This window comes from Epinephelus moara, chromosome 1, assembly GCF_006386435.1.
Source record: "Epinephelus moara isolate mb chromosome 1, YSFRI_EMoa_1.0, whole genome shotgun sequence".
Taxonomy (NCBI): Eukaryota; Metazoa; Chordata; class Actinopteri; order Perciformes; family Serranidae; genus Epinephelus; species Epinephelus moara.
In genome coordinates this window covers 46201507-46225993 of record NC_065506.1, presented here as the reverse complement: position 1 = coordinate 46225993, position 24487 = coordinate 46201507, and the positions used below count along the sequence as shown (strand labels likewise).

Genomic DNA, 24487 nt, shown 5'->3' with positions numbered 1-24487 from the left:
TCAGTGTGTGACGTGCACTTGTAGATAAAATATAGGCCTATATTAATGAAGGTTCATTAGTACGGTTTTGTATTTCTCTGTAATGTAGCACAGTGTTAACAATGTTACTGATACTATTCTTTCTCACACCTTCAACTCAAACCACCAAAATATATCATTTAATCATTACATTCATATCAGAAACATGCAGGAGACCAGTCGACCAATGGACCTAAATGACTATTGGTCTATAGGGCAGCCCTAGAAATCAACGAGAAAAGAAACAGAAGTGAGGAAAGTAAACAAAGAGCTAAAGTGAAGCGGGAGTGAGATCGAAACAAACTTGTTACATGAGGTAAGGTTATTTTTCTTTAACCACTGAGCTATTAATGATGCTAACTGGCTAACTAGCATCAAGATGGTCTTCTGTTTTCGACGAATACAGACTACCGTCATCTGCTAGTGTGGAGACATATTTCCTCTCACACAGGCACAGAGCATACGTGCTGGTTGGCCGTCAGCTGTAGTCTTTGCAGTGTGTTCATGTGCAACTTTTTGGCCGAGACACGGTAAGGTCAGGCGACGCAGCAGGGGGCCTTCATCGCTGCCAGTTCTCTGAAGTTGGCTTGGTGTGTCTGGGCCTTTATAAGGAGCTGTCTCCACGTCTGGACAGGTTACATTCATTTGGCAGTACATGCTCAAATTTTGAGTATTGTTTCTGATTGGTTCTCTTGTTCAAATCTGAACCGCCTCTTGTTTAACAATCAAGTCAATGTGCATTGCTTTAAGCAACCTGAAACTGCCATGCCTGCTACCAGGTGACCACACCAAGGTGGGTGGCCATGCTGTTGGCTGCAGAATGCTTTTTAGGGCTGGAAATTCAAGACCATTTTTGTTGATATCATAAAAAGGCGCTGACATTACTGTAAAGTGTAAAGCTGTAAAAATGCTCTCAACATCAAAATGCTCGATGTCAAAAGTAGTTCAAAAGTAGCCTTCCCAACACTGGGTAGATGTTATGAGAAGTCCTGCAGTGACAGCATGCTGTAACAAGAGGAGCAGGTTTGACGGTGTGTCACACATCACACGTAGTCACAGAGAGGTCTGAGGAGGTTATGTCTTTATGAGGGAGGGCTGGAGAGCTTTTACTGCTCCTCACAGACAGCACACACAGCTCAGGGTAAATGGAGGTCAGCAGCAGAGAGGAGAACCAAGTTTTGGAAAAATAGTGAGATGGAAGAGAAGCGAGAGCAGGGAGGAATAAATAGAAAAATAAGAGGATGAGGAAGAGGAGAGATTCCAGCCAGCTGATTGGCAGAGCCCCAGAGTGGAGGAGAAACAGAGCCAGCGGCTCGGAGTGAATGGCCACACTGTCCGCGTGTATGAATGAGCTTTTCAGCTGTCTCTCTATCTGCACTTGCACATGCACACGCACACACATGAAGCATGTATGCAGTTAACTGTGAGGGGGTGAGGCGGTGACTGGTGACGGCCTGGCTCGCTGCAGTTTGTGTGGAGACCTACAGTGATCTTTTCACTCCTCGCCTTCAGCTGAAATACCAGAGCTGACACTGAACCTGAGCTCGATGTGTGGATCTGTGCACAAAAGGTGTGTCTCTCCAAAAGGAGCAAAGTTGCAGAGCTGGAGACCTACAAACTCTACTTCTGAGAAAATGGAAACCCTGAAAAATTGGGGGTAATTGGAGCAATAAGTATCAATAAATAAAAAGAAAATGCAGCAAATAAAAGAGAAATGCTGCAAGAAGATAAATCATCTTAGTGACGTCCATATACCTATCACAGAGTAATTTAATATTCATAGACCTCCCCACATAATACATGACTTCATTTAAATTTTATTAGTTTATTATAGGTCTTTAAAGTTTCATAGCTTACAGCGGCATCACTGAGTCTTAGTTTTCTCATATCAACTCTATTATATTTTTGTTGTATTTGTTTTGGTGTTCATAGTTTTGTCACAATAAAAGTGGAGTTTGCTGTTTAGGATTTACTGCTGATATGATTTAGACAAGCTTACTTTTAAACCTTAAAGGTGCTATACATCCATGATAAACTGCAGGTGTTACTTATGTTGCGCCTGGTTGGACCTGCTCTGACGGCTGTGTGGGCGCCAACAGACTGTGTAATTGGCATTTCCCTCACTCTGCTGTTAGCCTTGTTGGGTCTGCAGGGGAGGAAAATATTTCACATTTACGCATAATTGTTATTGGTACAGAACTCACATAATTCTCAGTAGAGCTCCTCCTACCCTTAACCTGAGCAGAGGTCAGCAAAAATAAGTGCAAACACATGTGGCTGTGCAGGGTATTTAAGTCTTAGCTGTGAATATGGTTGAGATAAATAATTGTAACGTCCCCTATTTGATTCCAACCAGGGACCTTTCTGTCTCCACTGTCTCTGTAAAGGCAAAAATAAGCTGCATTCTCACATGAACTCCGGACAATTACCGCACATGTAGTACACAACAGGAAACTGTCTGTGTCGGAAGTTCTCACCACTCAAAATACTCTGTTTGGTTTGAGCGAGGGGTGGCGCCTGGGTAGAAGGTGCAGGAGGAAGGACATAGCGCGGATAACATCATGGTCCAGTAGCCGGTTCGTAATTTGGTCATAAACAATTGAGCTACTGCTGTTCCTTTAACTTGGATGCTTGATAATATCAACACGTCATCGGTATCGGCAAAATGCTTTAAAATGAAGGAATGATTAGAATTGGCCAACATGCTGTTCCCATTACCAGGACAGAAACAGGACCAATACTGCATGGAAACAAATAAATGAAGATGCTGGCCTGCCAGGCACGTGGCATGTTTTATAAATTATTTAATTAAAAAGACGTATGAACGGCGGAACGAATCGTAACGATGATCAGACTGTATGAAATGTATAACCATATTTTATCAGAATAACATTACTCAGATTCACAATGTGTTAACACTAGATACAAGTTCTTTTTAATCAGACAAACTCACTTAACAATCAACTGAATTAAAAGAAATAGCCTGTTAGCTTGTTAGCAGCCTGTTGGCTAAGCTAGCACACCGTCATATGGTCTCTCTGAAATCTACCGCAAAAGTTAATTTTTTTTTTACGCATTGGTGAAGATTCTCAGTCATCCAGGTCATGATGATCTAAAGTGCTAATATCGTAGGCAACTGGACTTGACTGAGTTTCTTGAAGACATTTCACCTCTCATCCAAGATGTTTCTTCAGTGGGAGTTTCGGATATCAAGGAGATTTCCATTGAAATTAATGGACTTGCACTTTTAATATAGTAACAAGGTGTTAAATTACATTTTGTCTAACAGCGCCATGCTTAAACTCTCTGGACAATCACAGAGAGCCCTCACTGTTAGGCAGCGTCCAACGACAGCCTGGGGCAGTAAGAAGTTGCATTAGGTCGGTAAATGCAATCAGCCAGTTGCCTGATCGAGCAGGTGATTGAAAAAGTGACTGAGCGAGTGATGTTAGTGTGTCGACTCTGCTCTCTGAGACTTCGCTCTGCTCTGCCAGACACAGGCAGGACTGTTTACTTCACAGATGAGATGGCAGTCAGTCCTAAAACAACGGATTAGCTGAAATTCCCCAGATCACAATCTGATCGAACATTCCTGGGACTTGCTGGTACCCCAGAAGTACCCCTGATCCACGGTGGGGCCTCTGTGGATCAGACTTGGCTCTGACCTGTCGAGGCATGGACACAGGACCTCTAGGGGTGTCCGGTGGTGTTTGTGAGGCAGGGTCCCACCACAGATGCGCGATAAGATTGGGATCTGGGAACTTTGGAGGCCAGGTCAACACCTTGAGCTCTTTGTCACGTTCCTCAGGCCATTCCTGAGCAGTGTGGCATGCTGCCTTCTCCTGGTCGGGGGGCAACTGCCATCGAGACATGCCATTACCATGAGCTGCAGGGGAACTTTATCTACAACAGCCTTTGGAGAGTGGTGCATGTCAAGTAGCATCTACATGAATGCCAGGACCAAAGGATAGGATATTTATCACATATTTTTCTTCATATCGTGTAGTCAAGCAGGTAGGAAAGAAGGAAGGAGGAAAGGAGGAAGGAAAGCAAGCAAGAAAGAAAATTTCACCACGACTCAAGCCAAGCTCTCTCCCTCTTCCACATGTACGTATTTCATTAAACCTTATTTTGCTGCTCTCCAGAGCCTCCCACTCTTACTTAAACACATTTATGCGTAAATCTTTATCCGTAACACTGCAATTACAAGCAGCTGCTTACTAGTTGCTCCTTCAGGAGGTATAAATCCAAGGCAGTGGAGCAGAGAGTGGTCAGGAGACATTACAGGTTAACAAGTTAATGGCAAAGGTAAAGAACAAAATGAAACTTAATAAACCCACACATGAACCGGCTCCAGGAAGGAAGGAGAGAACAGGGGGAGGAGGGAGGTGATGAGCAGGGCTCAAATAATAATAAACTCCAGAACTCCAATGTGCCAGAAAAACGTGAAAAGATAACCACATTCCAGCCATAATGAATCCACAACTGAATAATAAACACGAACCAAGCTGTGAATAAATAATGACAACGCTGATAACAGCGGCAGGTTGGGCCTACTCTGCAGGCCACATGGTCAAAATTATATTATTCCAGATGGATATCTTAATCGTTCCTCGTCTGGGTTTGGGTTTCCTTTGAACAGAGTTGCCTCTGAGAGTGTGGAGGACCAGGGGCTGGATGATTGACACTGAAAGCCTGTTCCTGACTCTGCTGCTGTTGCCGCTGAGGATCTAATGGACTAAATTTGTCAAAGTTCACTGAAAAATCAACCACTAAAGCACAGGCCCGAGCGTCTGTCGCTTCTTTTTTTCACACCAGAGGGGAATGAAAACCCCAACAACAATATCAAAAAATACACTGTGGGCTCATGAGCCTCGCTCAAAGCTGTCCGAGGGGCCCCACTCATGCAGTGCCGTGATCCTGTCCCTGATGTACACCCTGATACGAGTCATCTTAACAGGCAGGGATCACAGACAGTTTTGTTCTCATTAGCCTTTGCTAACCTGGATTCCTGGCACACCAGCAGCTTTGGGGGATTTCTGTAGAGGTATACTCTGCAGGATTTTCCTATTAAACTCTGTATAGAGTCGTACAGAAGTAATTCCTCTCAATCATCACCACATATGACCCACTCTCAGTGTGTGGTGGTGTATTTACCTGCAGAGACTCTGCCCTCTACCTGTATTTTCTTATTCATATTTTACTGTGTTAGGGACGTATCTAGGTGCATTGTCATCAGACAATAACAGCACGCATGTAAGGTCGGGACTTTTTGCAAAAAGGTTGCAATCAGGTGCCAGACTGTAAGCTGTACGCATCCAAGTGGAAGTTATAAAAATCTCATTCACAGAGCCAAAAAACGCAAATATAGTGAGGCTAAAGCCAAGCAGAGAAAGCTCGTTCCAAGAGTGAATCTGGGGTTCTACTTGTACAATATGTAATAATTAGTCAGGGCCGGGTTATGCTTGAAAAGAGCTAGTTCATACCTGGCTTGGGCGGCATCTCTTTTTTATACCTTTATGCCCAGTAGTTATTTGTTAAAGTTTAACCGCCCTGCATGCATGCAATCAGTCTGTGAGTTTCCTGGTCGCTAAGGGATTGGTCTTTACTTCTCAGAGGACGGGGGTGACTTTGTGGTTTTTTTTTTTCCAGAAGCTACAAATTTTCCTTGAGCCTCTCTGAGTGACTGTGGGAAATTGGACGACCCTCCTTCCACCATTAATTAGTTTGTTGATTTTTAATATTATTTTTCATATGTTATCCTTTGGCTTGTGGAAGTTAAAAGTTGAAGATGAAGTCCTGGACTTGAGGAAAGCCTCAGTTTTTCACTCCTGTCACGCATGCTGCTTCATTCGTGCAAATGGTTTTTGGCCAAATTTTAAATGAGACATTTAGAATAACGTTATTTTAATGAAATATCACTATTTCAAGCTCAGATTTGTTTTTGTTTTTTCTCCTGACGGAAGCGTTTGTTGCGCAAGATGCGTCCAAAGACCGTCGGAAATTTGACAATCCAATGATAATTTCTGTTTTTACAGTTTTTGGCCGTGATAAATGGCGTAATTTTTTAAAACCCACCCATGAGTTTGGAAGGCATGTTTTCTTTCAAATTTGGCAGTAAAATGGATATAAAATACAACTGTTTAAACCTGTATGCCACTCCCTAAGCCAAGATAAAAACATAAGCCCCTGCCCAGTGCTTAAAAAATTATTTGACATGCCTCCTCCTTGTTGCACCAACTTCTCCCTCCTCATAAGTAACAAACCGTTTCTAAACAACTACTACAAATGCTGCACCAAATTGGATCATTCTCAATAATCTATTGGTTAAAGGTCTTGGTAGTGATTTAGCACAATGAAAAGGGGAGCGTCTGTTTTTTTTAAGGTACTGAAAATGTAATCGTCTGGATTTCTTACTATCCTGGTACCACAATACCGTGACATTGCCCAAGACTAGTTGATAAGTCATGTTGTTGAACCACTATAGAAGGAAAGCAGACACAAAGTGGCAGAAAATACTGAATTTGAGAGGTAAACCTACTTCATTCACGCTTCTACACGCCTGGCCATGTACAGCGTTAAAAGGGTGTGATTGTCGGTTTCAGAAAGTTACTGAAATTGTCACAGCGGACAGTTCTTATGTTGAAAAGTTCTGGGTTGGAGGAGATCTCCAAAGCAATTCTACCACCTGAGAAGCAGCTCTGATGAAGCACTCAGGCAGCTTAATTGAATCCAAAACTGTTTAAAAGTACTGGATTCAGATATCAGTCAATGAATTTAAAGAACCTATTATAAACATATAATGTAATCTTTAAAAAGCCACCAGAGAGAGCTTCTCTTGCTCTGCTCCATGCTCTAAACTCTCTTTCTCTCTGTGCACTTTTCCTTCTGGTCCCTGGCTGCTCTCTGCAGTTCCTCCACCTCTGTCATCATTTCTACACACAATGGCAACAGCAAACTGCATTCCTCGAAGCCATAGCTCATAGCTTGTTGGCATCACAGACAATGCTGTTTTCAGAGGAGGCTGAGAGGAAAAGCTTGGTGATGTCGTCCGGTTGTTGTTTGTGAGTACGGAGGAAGAGGAAGCTGGTGCTGGTGAGGGAATCAGGGTGGGGATTTTGGCTGGACGGGAGGGGGGCGAGACGGGAAAAGGCAGAGCTGGTACTGATGGGTTGTGTTTGAACAGCTGTCCCTGCAGTGAGGTTGAAGGATGACAGGAAGAGGCTGGCACCAGGAAGGCCAGGCCAACAGGAAACAGACAAATAGGCAGAGGTGGAAGAGTGCAGATCTTTTTCTTTTACTCTCTCCTCTCTCCTCTCCCTCACTCCTCTGCTCCCCTCCTGCTTTGTGCGATAACACCAATAAACATGCTTTGTCTTCTTCTTTAGAGGCATTTCCCCACTGTTGTATTTTTAGTAACAAAGCAAAGGGACAAAGGAGGGGGTACGCTAGGTCAAATCCAGGAAAAGAAAAAGTTCGAGAAAATCAGCCGAGGTCAATGAAAACAGAGCTCTAAATCTTGCAGCACATCCAGAAAAACACCCAGACAATAAAAGGCAATCAGGCGTGATTCTGATCCCACATCTGCTTGTGATAATCCATGCAGCTAGCCAAGCGTGCACCCGAACCCTCCACCACCACCCCCATCTCATCTACACCCAATCATCCCCCTTTTGTCCACTGCACCCAAAACATTCCTTCACTTCTCAATTTAGTCAGCTCAGTGACTTTAACTCTTCTTATAGAGGATATACATGTATTCCAGAAGAGAGATGCGACATATACAGCTTCCTGTCCAGTAGTAAATACCACTGACACACCTCAGTATCTTATTATTCTCTGTCCTCACATAAATAAGTCATAACCCCTTATAAACAGATTTAAATACCACTTTAAACTCTATTATCCACCTCTGGACATTCTGGACTGCCAGTTGAGAGGCTGTCATACATCCCCCTGCTCCATTCATAACCACAACACACCTTAAAGCTGATTTATAGTTGTGCGTAAAGTCTACACAGAGCCGATGCCATTGCCGATCAGTGTATAATTTTTGTTTTGTACAATTTAAGAGTGAAAAAAAAGGAGCACCATGCAGAAGTTTGGACGACCCAAGACATTTGAGCTCTCTGACAACTTTTACCAGGGTCTCAGACCTTAATGAGCTTGTTAGGGCTCTGGCTTGTTCGCAGTCATTGTTAGGAAAGGCCAGGTGATGCTAATTTCAACTGACTCCTGAAATCTTGTTCCAACAATCAGCAGCCATGGGCTCCTCTAAACAGCTGCCTAGCACTTTGAAACTAAAATAACTGATGCCCACAAAGCAGGAGAAGACTATAAGAAGATAGCAAAGTGTTTTCAGGGAGCTGTTTCCTCAGTTTGTCATGTGATTAAGAAATGGCAGATCACATGAACTGTGGAGGTCAAGTTGAGGTCTGGAAGACCAAGAAAACTTTCAGAGAGAGCTGCTCGTACGATTGTTAGAAAGGTAAATCAAAATTTGAAGTTTGACTTCAAAAGACCTGCAGGAAGATTGATCAGACTCTGGAGTGGTGGTGCACTGTTCTACTGTGCAGCCACACCTGTACAAATATGACCTTCATGGAAGAGTCATCAGAAGAAATTTTTTCCTGTGTCCTCACCACAAAATTCAGCCTCACAAGTTTGCAAAGGAACACCTGAACAAGCCTGATGCTTTTTGGAAACAAGCCCTGTGGACTGATGAAGTTAAAATAGAATTTTTTTGCACACAATGAGCAAAGGGACACCTGTCCAAGTGTTAAACACGGGGGTGGATGGATGATGCTTTGGGCTTGTGTTGCAGCCAGTGGCACAGGGAACATTTCACAGGTAGAGGAAAGAATGGATTAATTCTGGGAGCAAATATCACAGCATCTGTAAAAAAGCTGAAGATGAAGAGAGGATGGCTTCTACAACAGGACAATGATCCTGAACACACCTTCAAATTCACAATGGACGACCTCAAGAGGAGCCAGCTGAAGGGTTTGCCATGGCCCTCACAGTCCCCCGACCTAAACATCATTTAAAATCTGTGGATAGACCTCAAAGCGCAGTGCATGAAGACGGCTGAAGACTCTCACAGAGCTAGAAGCCTATTGCAGGAAGAACGGGTGAAAATCCTCCAGACAAGAACTGAAAGACTCTGAGCTGGATACAGAAAGTGTTTAGAAGCTGTGATACCTGCCAAAGGGGGGGCTACTTAGCAACTGCACCCATGTCCACACACACACGCTGCCATTTAAGCCTATATCAAAAAAATAGGCTCTACTATTAAATCTTCAAGACACATCAGACTATGATACTCGCATAACAATAAATAAATAAATAAAACAGACTGATGGATTCTGGTATCTCATTCCATTAGCTGGATGTTTTAGGGTATGGAGTGCTGACTACTGCATCTGAAATGATTTGCTACAGCCTCCAGACTGTTTTTCAGAAGCACAGGGGAGACTCCATTACAGCTCCAGGGCAAAGTTGTTAACTCCAGGCCTTACCACTGTCGCTATACACAGCTGCTGGTAAACAAATCTCTTCAACTTGTTCCTGAGGAGCATTTATTTTCCGTCAAACTGTAGCTCTCACTGAATGTTCACTGTTACAGTCATAGTTTGACTTCACTCCGACAGTCAGCACACCTGCCTCTGAGGGCTCCGGCTCTCTGCCGCACACTCACCAAACACACTGACTGATTGCTTCAGAAGCAGCTGCGCCGCTCTGCTATTTTTGACAGTATTGTCATTTATCTTTTATCCACACCACCAACTTGGCATTGTTTCCTCTTTATCGGTTTTCTTATCTTCAATTGCCCACAGCTGCGTTTCAAATCAAATCAATTTATTTGTCACATGAAATCATAAGATACGATTCCAGTGAAATGTAATGCTGTTCAGTCCTGACCCCATTTTGGATCCTTATGGCCTGGGGGTAGTAGGTCTTCCTGAGACTGTCAGTGCTGACCTGGTGTATCCGGTACCTTCTTCCCGACCTCATCAGGGGGGAAAGGCCGTTATCTGTGCGTGGCCGGAATCTTAATGATTCCTGGCCTTCCTGCCTGACTCTCCTTTATGCAGGGTAGAGCAGCGTCTATAGTGTGTTCAGCTGAATGAACCACTCTTTGCAGTGTCCTTGGTCCTGTTCAGTGCTGTTTCCGCTCCAGGTAGTGATGTTCTCAGTCAGGATGCTCTCGATGGAGCAGTAGTAGAGTACCTATCTATCTATCTATCTATCTATCTATCTAGTAGAAATTCCTTAGTATTTTAGATCAGTGGTTCCCAACTGGTGCAGCCACGGGGTCCAGATTTCTAGTCATCAGTTCAAGGTTCGTGTCGTTTGATGCATTCAGCGCTAAACTTTTGTTTGGCCATGTCATTGAGCTAGTAGTTTGCTGTCTCTGTCAAGCATCTGTCCGTTAGTCACTCACTCTACAGCAGGAAACAGCACTTCAAAATGAAAGCTCTACGCTGTTCTGTGTGATTTTTGGCGTCCTAGACGAACCATGACCACTGTGAAAGAAACATGGCGATATCTTTGGTCGTGACTCTAAAATGATGGTCACTGAACCCAAACAAACAGACGAATAGCAGCTCACCATGGCGGCAAAACACACTAAAAGAAATGTGTGGAATTCCAGTAAAGAGGAAAACCTTGTAAAGTTGTGGCAGCAGGAGCCTTGCCTGTATGATGTGTCCTCCAGCCCTGACCATGATCACGCATACAAGGATGAAGCATGGAAGGAAAAGGCGGCTGAGTTGCAGCTGCCAGGTGAGCAACCTAGCAGCTAGCAAACACACACACACCACAGTATATAGTGCCCACAAAACTTAGGCATATTTAATAATGTGCCCCTCTATGTTGTGAATCACAGTTGGAGAAGTAGTAACCCGTGCAGCATCTTTGCACACTGAGTATGGGAAGGTATTGTTTCGTATGTCGTAGCCTGTGATTCACTAAGCGCTGTCATCGTACAGTCTGCATACATCAAACTTGATGTCCTACTCAAGTTTATCAGATCCGTGTTGCACAAACTTATAAGACTGCTAAAATCTCACAGTCTGTAGGAGGCTTTGGAGGATACTCGGAATTTCCTCAAGCATCTCAGGTAAAACTGCGCCTTGCCTTTCTCTCCACTGAGTCAGTATGCAGCACCCAGGTCAGGCCCACAGTGAGGTGGACACCAGGTACCTGAAGCTGTCCACCCTCTCCACAAGGACCTGCTGACATTAAGACGGGCGTAGTTTCTTCCCTGCGTCTTCCTAAATACCACTATCATCTGCTTAGTTTTGCTGACCTTTATGAGCAGGTTGCTGACCTGACATTTTGGAAATATCGGAGTCACTTCATCTGAGCTTGATTGGACACACATAATTAATTACACTGCTTAAAACAGCTTGCTGACTCGTCTTATTAAATGAACACTCAGAAAAAAATTTTTACTGGTTGTGAAAAATATCAAAATGACTGAAATTGGGTCAATTAGTCAGTTACAGTGTAGGTTTCAGTTACTTTGATTTATTGCCCAGCCCTAGTTTGGAGTCCTAGGCTGCTTCCTTAATTGTAGTGTGGTTCATTTTTCATCCCACTGTTGCTTTTTACTGCTGTTTAATGTGTGTGTGTTCACAATTGAGACCGACAGGTAACTCATTCTTTGGACTGTTTTGATGATGTCATCCTGCGTCATCGGTACCACACGGAGCCACACAGGGAAATCAAATGCTGAAATGACAGCAGGTCATGTTTTTATTTTTATTATCTGATGTCACAAAGAAATAACTGATGATGATAATTATTAGCTGAGACCACCACTGGACCTGTATGTCATAAATAATAACAAACAGGCAGCAACAGGATGAAAAACAGCAGCTTGTCCTGTGATAATAGAGGGCGTAGTTACTGTGTGACTGCTGAAGTACACAGACACAAGCTTGATACACCTCTAGTTTTACTCATTCTCACTTCTCTGCACTCACATACTGACATGTTTACATGTAACCATGATTGCCAAATCAGCATCAGAGAAACGCTTTTTTTTTTTTTTTTACGTTATACAACTTTATTCAGTGTTTTTACCGATTTAAAACATCTGATCTATTTGTTTTGGAGCGATGAGACATCTGCAGATAGTTCAGCTCATGGAAAAAACCTTCTGAATGTCTGGATCACAAGTAAGGTGAGCACAAATTATGAAAACACTGATTTGTGACGTTAAACTGCTTTATTCAGTGTTTTTACCAGTTTTAATGATCTGGTTCGTTTTGAAGGGGACAAAGAGACCTCTGCATATAATCAGGCTCCTGGTGAAAACCTCCTGAGCAATGACCACTGAAGGAATTCTAACCTGGAGAAGTTTCAGCTGGTTGGAATCTGAATTCGTCACCACTAGATGGCACTAAATCCCCCCAAATTCTACACACTGGACCCTCAAGGGATGATGAAGACAGTGCCAACACAATATTTACATTCAAAGGAAAATGTCTTACTTTGGTGATACCCACTGTCACTAACAAAAAAAGACACTGCAGCTGATAACAATAGCCACCAATGCCATCCGCCCCTCCTCCCATGGATCTGACTGGGACAATGACATAAATGGGATGTCGAGTTTTTGCCACAACAGTCGACTTTTTCTACGAGCAAAGATCCACATCATCAGAATCATTTAAAAAATGATGTGATCACATAAAATATTTTTCACGTGAGCAGACTGACTCCAAAATTGAGAAGCAAAACCATGTTCTGCACTGTGGATGAAATTCCAATGACTGCATGTCATTTACTGCCTCTTTATTAGGAACCCAGCATCTGTGGACCTCATAGATCAGTCAAAGTTTACTCTTCACAACACTGCAGCTGTGCACTCAGATACTGTCAGCAGCAGGGTTTACGCCGTCATGTGACCACACACTGTGAAACCTTTTTATAGGGCTTTGGAGACTCGAGCGTGTCAGTGTTTGTTAAGTCATTCACAATTTAAATGAGACAAAGACGCAGATGGTGCAGGAGCTGCGAAGTTATAATCAGCAGGGCTGGAGACACAGTCAGCAAGAGGACAAGTTAATTGGGATAAGTGCTGACACAGTCATCAGGCAGAAATGATCCTACATGAATATTCTCTCTTTCCATTGTCTCTATCAATTGAGTTTGTAAATTCAGCCTCTCAAGACATGATTCAAGATTCAAGGATTTTGTTTTTACGCACTAATATTTCTCTGTTTGTGTAGTGAAATTCTGGGGTGGCATACACTACAAGCTTTGTTAAAAGGTTTGTGTGTATTAATAATAATAGTAATATTTAGAATTGACTCTGCTCAGCGACTTTGACCGCACATCTCAGCCTGTAGGACACCGTCTTGTCTTCTTCCATATCTCCAACAGCAACTCCTGAGCCACAATCAGGAGCACAGTCACCAGAGTAGAATGGAGGGATCCATCAACCCACGGTTTCCGCCTCGGAAATGACTGTGCGGTCACCTTAGGGACTATATCATCTGCTGGAGTTGTCATGAAGCTTTTCACTACTTCCATAGTTTGACTCATCGGATGTCGGCTGTGGCTGTAAGCCAGCATTCTCCCCCTCTTCAGCTGTCTGTGTCTTACTGTTCTCAAAATCCCCTTTGCTGTGGGAAACAACAACCTCCAAGTTAACAACATACACACTGATACTGTCAAGTTTTGATGAAGATTTGGATCGTGCAATAAGGAAGGTCTGCTTTGTTCTTTCAATGAATTGTTGTAAAGATCTACAACAAATAAAACAACTTGTGAATGCACCTCAGGACAGCCCAGACTCTGTCTCACAGGACTCTCATGTCCAATGTTGATCCATTTTCTGACACAGCCAGATGGACTCGATTTGCCATGTTTTTTTACCTAGGACCAGCATGCGCCAGTGACACTGACATCACCAATGTACCAATCAGTTACACTTCATGAGCTTCTGTGACATCATTATGATGTTCCGCAAGTGTCACATACAGCTGGAAAATCGACTACTGTATCATCACACAGGGCCAAGTGTTGATTTTTTCATTATATAAATTATTAATATTACAAATACAAATTAAACTTTAGGCAGCCTACTAGAATAATATAATCAATTGCATTTCAGTTCACTGGATACATTTTGGTGCTGAAAAAAAAATGGCTGGATTGATGCACATCCTGGTCTACATAACTCAGATAGGGCAGTCCAATGCCTGACCTGGTCCATTACCACAGACTCCCATTTTCCACATTTGTTTATACCCTGGCTTGATAAAGATGGCGGCATTAATCTGACTTGCCAAATGGTGGGAGAGAATTAGCCTTGTAACCCTCACTGAATGGAGAACACAAAATTGTCCAGAGTCCCACCAGTCTGGTTGGACATTTTTATGGTCTGTCTTGCCAAAATCCCCAGTCACGACAAGGGCAGTGTCCGGGTAGCTGGTCCAGTGCCAGAGCAGAATACCACGCAGCTCTGTCCATGCTGTGTCGGCATCTGTCTGTGGCGGTATGCACACAGCGGGGATGACGACCAAAGTGAACTCCCGAGGAAGGCAGAATGGACAGAATGAAATCATCTGATGCTCAAAGCCAGGCATGCAGGAGCCCGAGAGTGGAGATAACACCAACTGTTGTTTGTCATGAGACACACTCCTCCACTCCTTGCCCTAAGATCTTCCTGCTATCCAAGGACTGGATGCCTGTAGGTAGAACACTGGGCTGGGTGGGGGTGGACTGTGGGCCTGGGCTTTTTCTCGCTTATGCAGAGACATGCCAGTACAAAAAGTCTGCCCTATCTTATCACATTGTTGTTGTTGTTGTTGCCATGGTGGGCGTCTTACAGAGTCTCTGCCGGCTGTGTCCGACCTACAAAAACACTGAAAAACTGGTGAGTTGAGTCAAATCCAATGTTTAGAAGTGTGCTGCAATCTTATCCAATTATTGCTAAAAGAATAAAGAAACAAAAACACTCACTCCTCTGAACACAGCCGCACAATCGTTTCTTTTATCATGTCAAATTGTGTAAAGCGAACTGTGCTTCATCCTGGACAAGTCCAACAAACACACACAGATATGGATTTTAGGGGCTAATGCACACCTGCTACACACACACATATAAACACACAACACACAGTGCACAAGTCATACTTTTTTTCCTCAGATGTGGACTTGTCCCCAGGTGTGTGATAAGGTTTGGCAGGTAGCAGAGAGTCAGGTCAGAGGCCCATGTGTGGGTAGTGTGTGTGACTAATTGGAAAGCCTCGGTGGAAACACCTGTTGGTCCCCTTTCACTCTGCTGTGCTTTCATTCTGATAACTTCTATCCCTTCATATCCCCCTGAAGGGTCGGACATGTACAGCTCACATGGACATGGATCACGTAGGGGAGTTGGTTTAAAAATGAACCAGCTGGTGAAGGTTAAAATATAGAACACGAGGACAGAGTAGGACCTGCAGTTTCATCTAATATATGCAAACTAGCTTAGCAACAAGAAGAGTTCATCACAGCAGTAACAGCTTCTTACATGGGGCAGATAGAGAAAAGTGGCACCCATCAGTTGAACAAAAGAGGGGTGTCATTTTTATGTGGTACAGGGCAGCAATACCATAATCAGCAGTGGTTTATGCTCAGGCTGGGCGATATATCAATATATTTTCAAGCAAGATAAAGATTTAGACAATATTGTTTATATCAATATAGGATCAAGTTGCTTAGCGCCGTTCTTCCAAAAAGCCATGCCAATGTCCATCTCTCCTCTCTCACACCCTTCGGCCCACTCACTCACTCACAAGCCCTTTTTAGACAGGAATTGTGCAAATTTGCAGGAAAGCCCAATCAGTCTTTTTTCAGCATTGGCAGTATAAAAACAAAATCGGGGAGTGCAGCAAAATGCCGCCTACCTACTTTTGTTTATACAGAATGCGCCTTTTTCGGGGCAATGGGGGGCGTGAGCAAGTAACAAAACGTGTAGCTCAGCGTGTGACGTAAACAGTGACGTGGGAGGGAAGCCGCGGCTGGTCAGGCGGTGATTTTCTCGTAAGTCGGCCCGTCCTTCACCGTCCCCGTCATCTGACGGTTAATGGCCTCTTCGTTTGCGAGGACAAGGAGGGCGCACAATTCCTTGTCTCCCCAGTTGCTCATCTTTACAGTGTCTGTCAGGTTTGTGTTTCCCTCTTGCTACTAGCTGCTCGCTAATTCCTGCTATCAGCTGTTTCCTGTTCATCCATCGGCAGTTGCTCGCACGTGTGGCGTCATCAACAGCTCCTCCCACAAGTCATCAACAGCCCCTCCCGTGGCGGAAGGCCACCTCGGTCTGTTTAAACTAAAAAGGTTCCGCCAATATGTCTACCCTACGAGGCGGAAAATTGTGCGCCTCGGATCAACTCACCAATCCAGCTCTGTGTGTCTAAACGCTCACAGCTTGCCGGCAAAACGGCCCAACATTCACGGAAAATCTGGCAGTGTAAATGGGGCTACAGTTTTTCCATCAACACTTAGAGAGACACAGAGCTGCTCCTCTGTTTAATCTGTCTGTTCATTAGTCTACAGTGCGACATCGGTCTATATGCTGCATGTGCTACGCTAAATCAGTCTGTGAGGTGAATGAAATGACCACTGTAGCACACGTGCTGCACAGTGCTGCGCTGCATGTGTGGGAGACAGAGCTGCTTGATTGTTTCAGGTGAGTGCTTGTTTGCTAGTTTGTGTGTGAGGTGGATCATAGCTTGTCGCTGTTCTTCTTGGTAGTTGCAGTCTATTGTGTGACACTGAGACAGCGCCTGGATGCAGGCGACAGATGTGATTAAAAAATGCAGCAATAACACAGACGTTTCATGTACAAGACGTATATAGCGGAGAAAAAATGTCTCTCGCTCCATCTGTCCCTCCCTCGGCCTCTCTGTTGATGCTCTGTGCAGAAATAAGATTAAAATATTTGAATCATTTTCCAGCACTAGATTCATTTGAAAGGATGTGGAAAACAACTTTTTAACTCCGCCCACAGAGATTTTTTATTGTGTCAAACTACAATGGATTTAGGACTGCTTGATACTTTTATAGTCGTGTTATAGTTTAGTGTCCTGTGCTGCAACACTTTCAACCTCTGTAGCTCCAGTGCTGTGTGCAAACACGTAACATTCAGCCTTGCTTTTTTTATATATATAATTTTTTATGTACATGTTGTGCAGCTGTTTATTTTCAAACAGGGGAAAAATCCCCGTCTTTGCATTTTATTTTGATCACAGTCTGTTTTTATAGAAGTGCTCGTGACATCTCAGATATGTCTTAGACTTGCAGCTGAACATGTAGCCCATAAATAGCCCCTGTAAATACCGAGAAATGAATTTTTTTCCATATCGCCCAGCCCTAGTTTATGCCAGTATGCCGGTGCACTTTCTGCCCGACGAACTTGAGTCACATGTCGTTTATGCCATATGCCTGGAATGAAGCAAGTAACAAGTCGAATGATACACCTCAGAATAGGCATATGAGACTAAAAGCATTGCACTCTGTGTGTTGTCTGCTGGAGTATTCTGTTTCTACTCAATATTAATTACTAACAAATACGACTCACAATAAATCTGGCAGGTGGACAACAGTAGGCTGCACATTTAAATTTGTCAATTATTAAAACATGTACTTGGAACAAGGTTCCCGAGTGCATACAACAACATCAAAAAAATCTCCAGCTGTTAACTTTAAACATTTATTGTCCAGAGCTGAAAAACAGCTAAATGTATTGATGTTAACATTAAAACATCAAAAGGGTTTTCTTTCTATCACACACACACACACACACTCAAGTTTAGATACAGTTAATGCAGTGTACCGCATGCATTGTTCACCTCTCCATCATCTGCTGCTGTCTCTGTCTGTCTGTCTGTCTAGCTGTCTCATCTACAGTAAATTATGAGTTGTTTACAGTAACGTTATGTTATACAACATGAAATCTGCTTTATCCACAAGACAACCACTGCAATATTGAAATTAAATTTACTTGTAATGCCTACTGTGCTGAAATTTGGGGAAATGCATATAAAACAAATATAGACCCTGTAATTAAATTTCAGAAAAGAGCTCTTAACATGATACATAAAGCTGGTTATCGTATCGAGTTGTTAACAAAAGCCGCCTTGTCTGTATTTTGAAAAAATAAATAAATAAGAGAAGGAAATTATAATTTAAAAGAGTCGTTTATTTATGAAACAAGTCAGAACTAATGTAAAATACAGATGTGTTTCAGTTTCGGAAGTCAAATTATGGAGTGGACTCAGCGCTGAGTTGAAACTGTGTCGCTCTCTGTTGAGTTTCAAAAAAGCCTTAAAATGTAAAATGATTATGGATTCTAATTTAGAGTATAATGTATTTAATTATTAATTATTAATTGGTATAGGATAGGCAAAAATAACCTGGGGCTTCAGCCTTTCTTGGGGGTTGCTGACTGTGGGAAAATTGGTGTGAAATAATCTTTGTTTCTCCAGATGTATGTAACAGAAATAAAAATAGTCATTCATTTATTCATTTATTCAACAGTATGCTGTGGGATCAGACAATTACAGCCTGCCTACCTACAATCACAATAAAGAGAAATGTATTTAATAAGATGACTTTTTACTCCTCTTTCTTTTGGTAAAATCCAAAAACATTGAGTTGTTTTTTTTCCACCTGGATCTGTGAGCTGTGTCATTTCTCCTCTGCTCTTCTAGCTGTAACCTGAGTCACTCAGCACTGACCATCAGACCCCACCCACCATCCCAACCCCTGCACACACAGTTAGAGACCTGCATTTATTTTGAAAGGCTGTTAGGTTACAAAGACTAACACACATTCTCTCATAACCAGTTTTTTGGGTCTACACTCACAACATTTGGCATTTAAGTCCCAACAGAATAACCTGGCAACACCTGTGGTCACAGATTCTGAAATTGTACAAATGGCAGCTCTCATACATATTTTAGGTATTACAGTAATGATGAATATACAACGGTTTAAAAACTAGAAAAGCACAATGCAGCAGTAATAAAGCAGTAAGTTATGTGATGTAAAGCTGTGCTCACAGAACTCTCTGATCCTGCTGATCTGCATTTTAAATATTAATGTTAATCTCAGATTTGACCTACTAATTAGTGACTGCTTTATGTTTTCATTTTCATGTATTGACTCTTAACTGTTCTTGTATTTGTGTGTTACTGCAGCTGGTACAGAGCACTGTGAATAAGGGTTTGATCAATATGGACTTCTGCAGGCCAATATTTGGTGTTTCAGCACTCTAAATGTATGGCTTTACCCCATTAATTCTCTCAGGCGGTGAATCGCCTTAAAAACAAACTTTACTCGACATTTGGATTCCGTGTGGCTCTGTAGACACTTTATGAGGAGTCAACAACCTGTCCAAATCTTCAAATTTAAATTCCCAGTTCACCACAATAGCAAGCGATCAATAGTAAACACTGCAATGCTTCAGGTCCCAGCCCCCCTGAAAATAGATGGAAGAAATATTCCTGCTTCTCTAAAGGCTTCAGTGGCTTTATAAACAGACGGGGTCCAAATAAAGATCTCTTTGCTGAGTTGATCACGGAGAACACCAGGTCCACAGCAGCCTGTTGTCAGGGATTAAGTAGCTGCTATATTTGCCAGAGAACATCCTGCGCTCAGTATTGCTTCATATAAAGAGGTGACATTCACCACAGTTCATACACGTATACCCAGACTCCGGCAGGATCTCCACGCTGCCCTGCGGCCTTCTGACCTGTGTAAACAATTTGATTCGGACGGGTCAGATCAAATTAGGCAAACGGAGCCGACAGCGGCCGCACTGAGAAGTCAGAGGCTGAGTGTGCAGTTTGTGAACCCTGACATTGTTTCTCTAATTGGTTCGTGCTCGTTGTATTCACCGGTGAATGTGATGATCCACCATGACTGAGGCAGGTGGTGAAAGCAAAAATCTACACTGACTGTACAGAAACATAAAGGCGCTTCTGTTTGAAGTTCACTGTGAGGCTACAATTGCACATCAGGAAGGTGTTCCCAATGTGTCATTCAGGCAGTAATACAAAAGACAAACATCCAGCTCCTGGATTCATATATCCAATTATTTTCCATTCATCCATCCATCCATTTTCAGTACCTGGACGCAGGGAAGCATGAGGAAGATGAGAACAGCCCTCCAGAAGATAAATGACTCCATCTTCGTCCGGATATTTCCCCAGGTCTGGGTCCCTCTACAGCTAGGTGAGCCCCGACCTGTGGAGAGGAAGTGGACAAGTCAAATCATTTCTGCAGTTGTTAACTGTGACGCCACACTAGATCAAACTCTTATATCACGTCTGGTTAGCCATGCTGAAACATGTAGTTAACAGGGCCAGATTAAGCCACGAGTGGGCCCCAGGGCAAAACTGAGCTGCCCCAATCCCCCACTCTGTACACTGTGTATGTATTAATAGCAATAACTGTATTTATATATTCATTCTCTCATTTTACATAACTGCTTATCCTGTTAGGGGTCGTGGGGGGCTGGACCCTATCCCAGCTGACATTGGGTGAGAGGCGGGGTTCACCCAGGACAGGTTACCAGACTATCACAGGGCTGACACCTGGAGGAAACCCACACTGACACAGGTAGAACATGCAAACTCCACACAGAAGGCCCGTTTCCACCGCAGGAACTTCGGGGTAATTTTACGGGGCTGGGGCCGTTGGTGCGTGTCTCCACCGCAGGAACCACCCCCGAAGGACAGAGTTCCGGAACTTTTACAGGGGCTAAACAAGTCCCTGCCTCGGAGTAGGTACTCAGAACGGCCCCGAGAAACTCCTGGCTGGGGCTTGGGGATTACTTGGTGCTGATTGGATATACTCAAGACGGGATATGACATCAACAGAAAGTGGCAAAATAGCCGGCATTTTTAAAACTCAGTAGACGAGGGTTAGCACGTTCATAGCTTCAGTAACTCATTAAACGGTCCGTGAAAAAAATATTTTTTCCAGCGGATATCTTAGTTACAACATGATTGAGCTAGCAAAGCAGTTTTGTGTTGCTGTGTGTGGTATTTATTCAGTTTTGGGAAATCACGATGTCTAGAAAGCATCAGTGGCTGCAGCTGACAGGGACAGCTCACAGCAGCAGCAAAGCTAACATCAGGACGTCATCTGTTAAAAGCCTCCCGTTGTTGGATACATGAAACTACTCCAGTTAGCTCAATCATGTTGTAACTAAGATAGCCGCTGGAAAAAAAAAAAATTCACGGACCATTTGTTGAGTTACTGAGTATTACAGACACCGCTAAGGGCTAACAGCTAACGGCGTCCCTACGCCCCTACGTCGCCCCGGTCAAAATGGTCGCACAACGATTACGTCACATCCAGAGCCTGGTAACTTTACAGGAACCTTCCTCCTACTCCGCCCTCTCAGTGGAGACACGGCGGTTGAGAGGGCCGAGCAAGAGGACGTTCCTGTAGTAGTTCCTGCCCCCCAAATAGTACCAGGAACTTCTTCAGTGGAAACGGGCCTAGAGGGGCTCCCCCATCCTGGGATTCGAACCCCCCACCATAGGTTCCAACCATGAGCCCTCTTGCTGTGAGGCGACAATGCTAACCACTGCACCACTGCAGTTAGCACCTTTCAAAATAAAGTTTTTTACAGTGTTTTACAGTAAAGTCAGAAAAAAAGACAATGCCAATCATGTACAATATAAACAGTTGCTCAAACTACATGCTGTGCTTTCTTTTCATATTGCCCACCACACATACTGCCGCCTTGGACACAAAGAGTATAGAAGCAGATCAAGAGACACCGATGTACAGATGTCACAGATGTAGGTAGGAGCCAGACCATTCAAGGCTTTACAAACAAGCAGTAATATCTTAAAATCAATTCTAAACCTCACAGGTAACCAGTGAAGGGCAGCAAGGATTGCTGTTCTGTGTTTGCTTTTTTAAGTGTGTGTTAGAAGCCTGGCAGCAGCATTTTGTATCAGCTGCTGTCTTTGGATGTTTCACCTGCTGATACCAGAATAAAGTGTGTTGCAATAGTCAAGCAAAAACACTGATAACCTGATCTGAGTTAAATGTCTTAGTTGGAAAAAGCAGGACTCCACCACTTTACCCAGACTAGACACAAGTGTAAATGCTACTCATGCTGGGGCCAGATGGGGTCACTGAAATTATTTCTGCTGCAGGAACATTTTGGACCTCCAATTCTTCACTTCCGCAAGCAGAGCCCAGTAAAGTATACATTGGTGGTACGAAGGTTTATTGGCTTTATAGCTGTGTATCGTCCAGGTAGCAATGAAAATCAACATTATGTCTACATGTTTTGCCCAGGAGTAGCATATAGTAATTAAAAGGGGACCCAGAGTAGACCCCTGGGGGACGCCAAAACAGGCAGGAGCATGAGAGGAGGAACATCTTCAAACATAACAGAAAAATACAGCAGACAGATAAGACATTAGCCGATCCAGAGCCCATCACTGATGCCAGCATATTAGTCAGCAATTAGTTTGATTGATAGATAATTTTTTTTTTCTGAAGTCAGTCAATCTTACGGAAGTGCAACACTGAATGACCTCTTTAACCCCCCTTAAAAACAGGTTTTAACTCGGGGTCCTCTAGCTACATGACGTGGCTTTGATTTTATATAATTATAAAAATGCTACTTCAGTTCACCCTTATCATCTCATACAGCATTCATTCATTCATTCATTTTCTGTGACTGCTTATTCTGTTGGGGGTTGTAGGGGGGCCGAGAGGCGGGGTACATTCTCCTGGACAGGTCACCAGACTATCACAGAGCTGACACATAGAGACAGACGACTACTCGACTCAACCACTACAGCCAATCAAGAGTCACCAATTAACCAGCATGTCTTTGGACTGTGGGAGGAAGCTGGAGAACATGCAAACTCTGCATAGTTGGAGTCCCCCACCCTTGAGTTTGGACCGAACCCTCTTGCTATGAGGTATTAATGCTAACCACTTCACCATTGTGCCGCCCTACAGCATTGCTGGGCAAATTCACTTATTAAAATGACCACAAACTCATTACCACACAGTGAACCAGGGGTGTCTGGAGCACATTTGTAATTCTGCCTTTCTATATCTTTATGATTTTTTTATTGCAAGACAAAGACAGAAAACTGATACTCAAACTATGGAAAAATACCACATATTGGGTGGCTACAGCCACATAGAAATAAGCTTCTTTTCTGTTTCAAATGACTGTAAACTGAATCTTTTTTTAAGGTTTGGGACTATTTAAAAACATCCAACATCCTTTTGGAAAATCTGTGATGGACACTTTTTTTATTACTTTTCGACTTTTTCATAGATTAAATTATTAGTGACTCATTGATGGGATTAATCAAATTGCTGGTAACAACCCCACTGGCGGAGTCAAACTCTCTGTAGGCTCCAGTGTTATACAGCAGGAATATTGTCAGAGTATTGTGAGGAGTTATTGTAGGGAAATTCACCTGCATGACAAAAACACTGTGGTGCCACAGCTGCTGCAGGGAGCGATCCTCCTGCTCCCATGTAGCTTTCCTTTCCTCCAACTATGCCATGCAGCGTGTGCAGAAATCACAGCCACTTTCTAAGTTTCTACCCGTGAAGCGTCGCTTCCACTCAGAGGTTCAGCTCATGTGAATCAGCAGCACCGAGACCTCACGGGCTCAATGTGTCAGCAACCGGACCGGTGTGACTGAAGGTCTGGAGCCGGTACCGGCGGCGCCTCCAGCCTGATGTGTGTTTGTTTGGGGGAATAAACACCTTACCTTGTGGGGGGGCGGGGGGAGGTCCTGCGCTCCCTATGCGCTCATATGGAGATGCAACATCAGTTATTATCCAAAAACAGTGCGGTTATCCAACGAGCCCCGGTCCCCGGTGTCCACGCCCCGAGTCCAACACACACACGTCCAAAAAGTGACGGAGAGAGTCCGGTGAGGTGTCACAGGGACCGACGCGCCGGTACTTTCTGTCTCCGGTAAAGTGTCTCCAGGCTCCGGGCGGCGCACAGCCCGTCTGCCTGCCTGACACACAACTTGGGGCCAGAGTCAAGCTAGACGCGGTTATAACACTTTTTCCGGTCAGCACTTTCAAAGTAAAACACATACAGAAAAATGTCCTCTGATCAACTTTAGTCAGCTTTAGTAGCCTAATATTTTTCATTTAATTTTATTTGAATATTTATATATATATTTTTAATTTAAAGGGGACACATATGAAACCGGGGGCTTGGGGGCCCTGCGGCAGAAAAGTTTGAGCATCAAACACTTAATTTCCTGCATTCTGCATTTAAGCACCAATTTGTGCCTTTACTGAATCAGTTTGTATTTTGAATGTCTTTTATTTGGTTAAAATAAAAGTCCTTTGCTACTTTCATGTTTTTATTGCTAGATACTGAGCGGGACATGTCCCCTGCGTCCCCCCAAAATCTGCACCTTTGTTCATAAATCATGACGCAAACTCATAA

The 24487-nt window shown here is 43.4% G+C and overlaps 1 protein-coding gene across 1 annotated transcript in view; it reads right to left on the bottom strand.

Moving 5' to 3' along the window:
* The window catches only part of adamtsl3 (ADAMTS-like 3), a 313154-nt gene extending 289126 nt beyond the window's left edge, over positions 1–24028 (bottom strand). The window contains exons 1-2 of the mRNA XM_050052262.1: positions 23790–24028; positions 20150–20265 (exon numbers count right to left, since the gene is read on the bottom strand). Of these exons, the coding sequence (XP_049908219.1) occupies positions 20150–20209 (60 nt within the window). The 5' untranslated portion in view covers positions 20210–20265; positions 23790–24028. The remainder of the gene's footprint in view (positions 1–20149; positions 20266–23789) is intronic.
* Between the last annotated feature and the right edge of the window lie 459 nt (positions 24029–24487).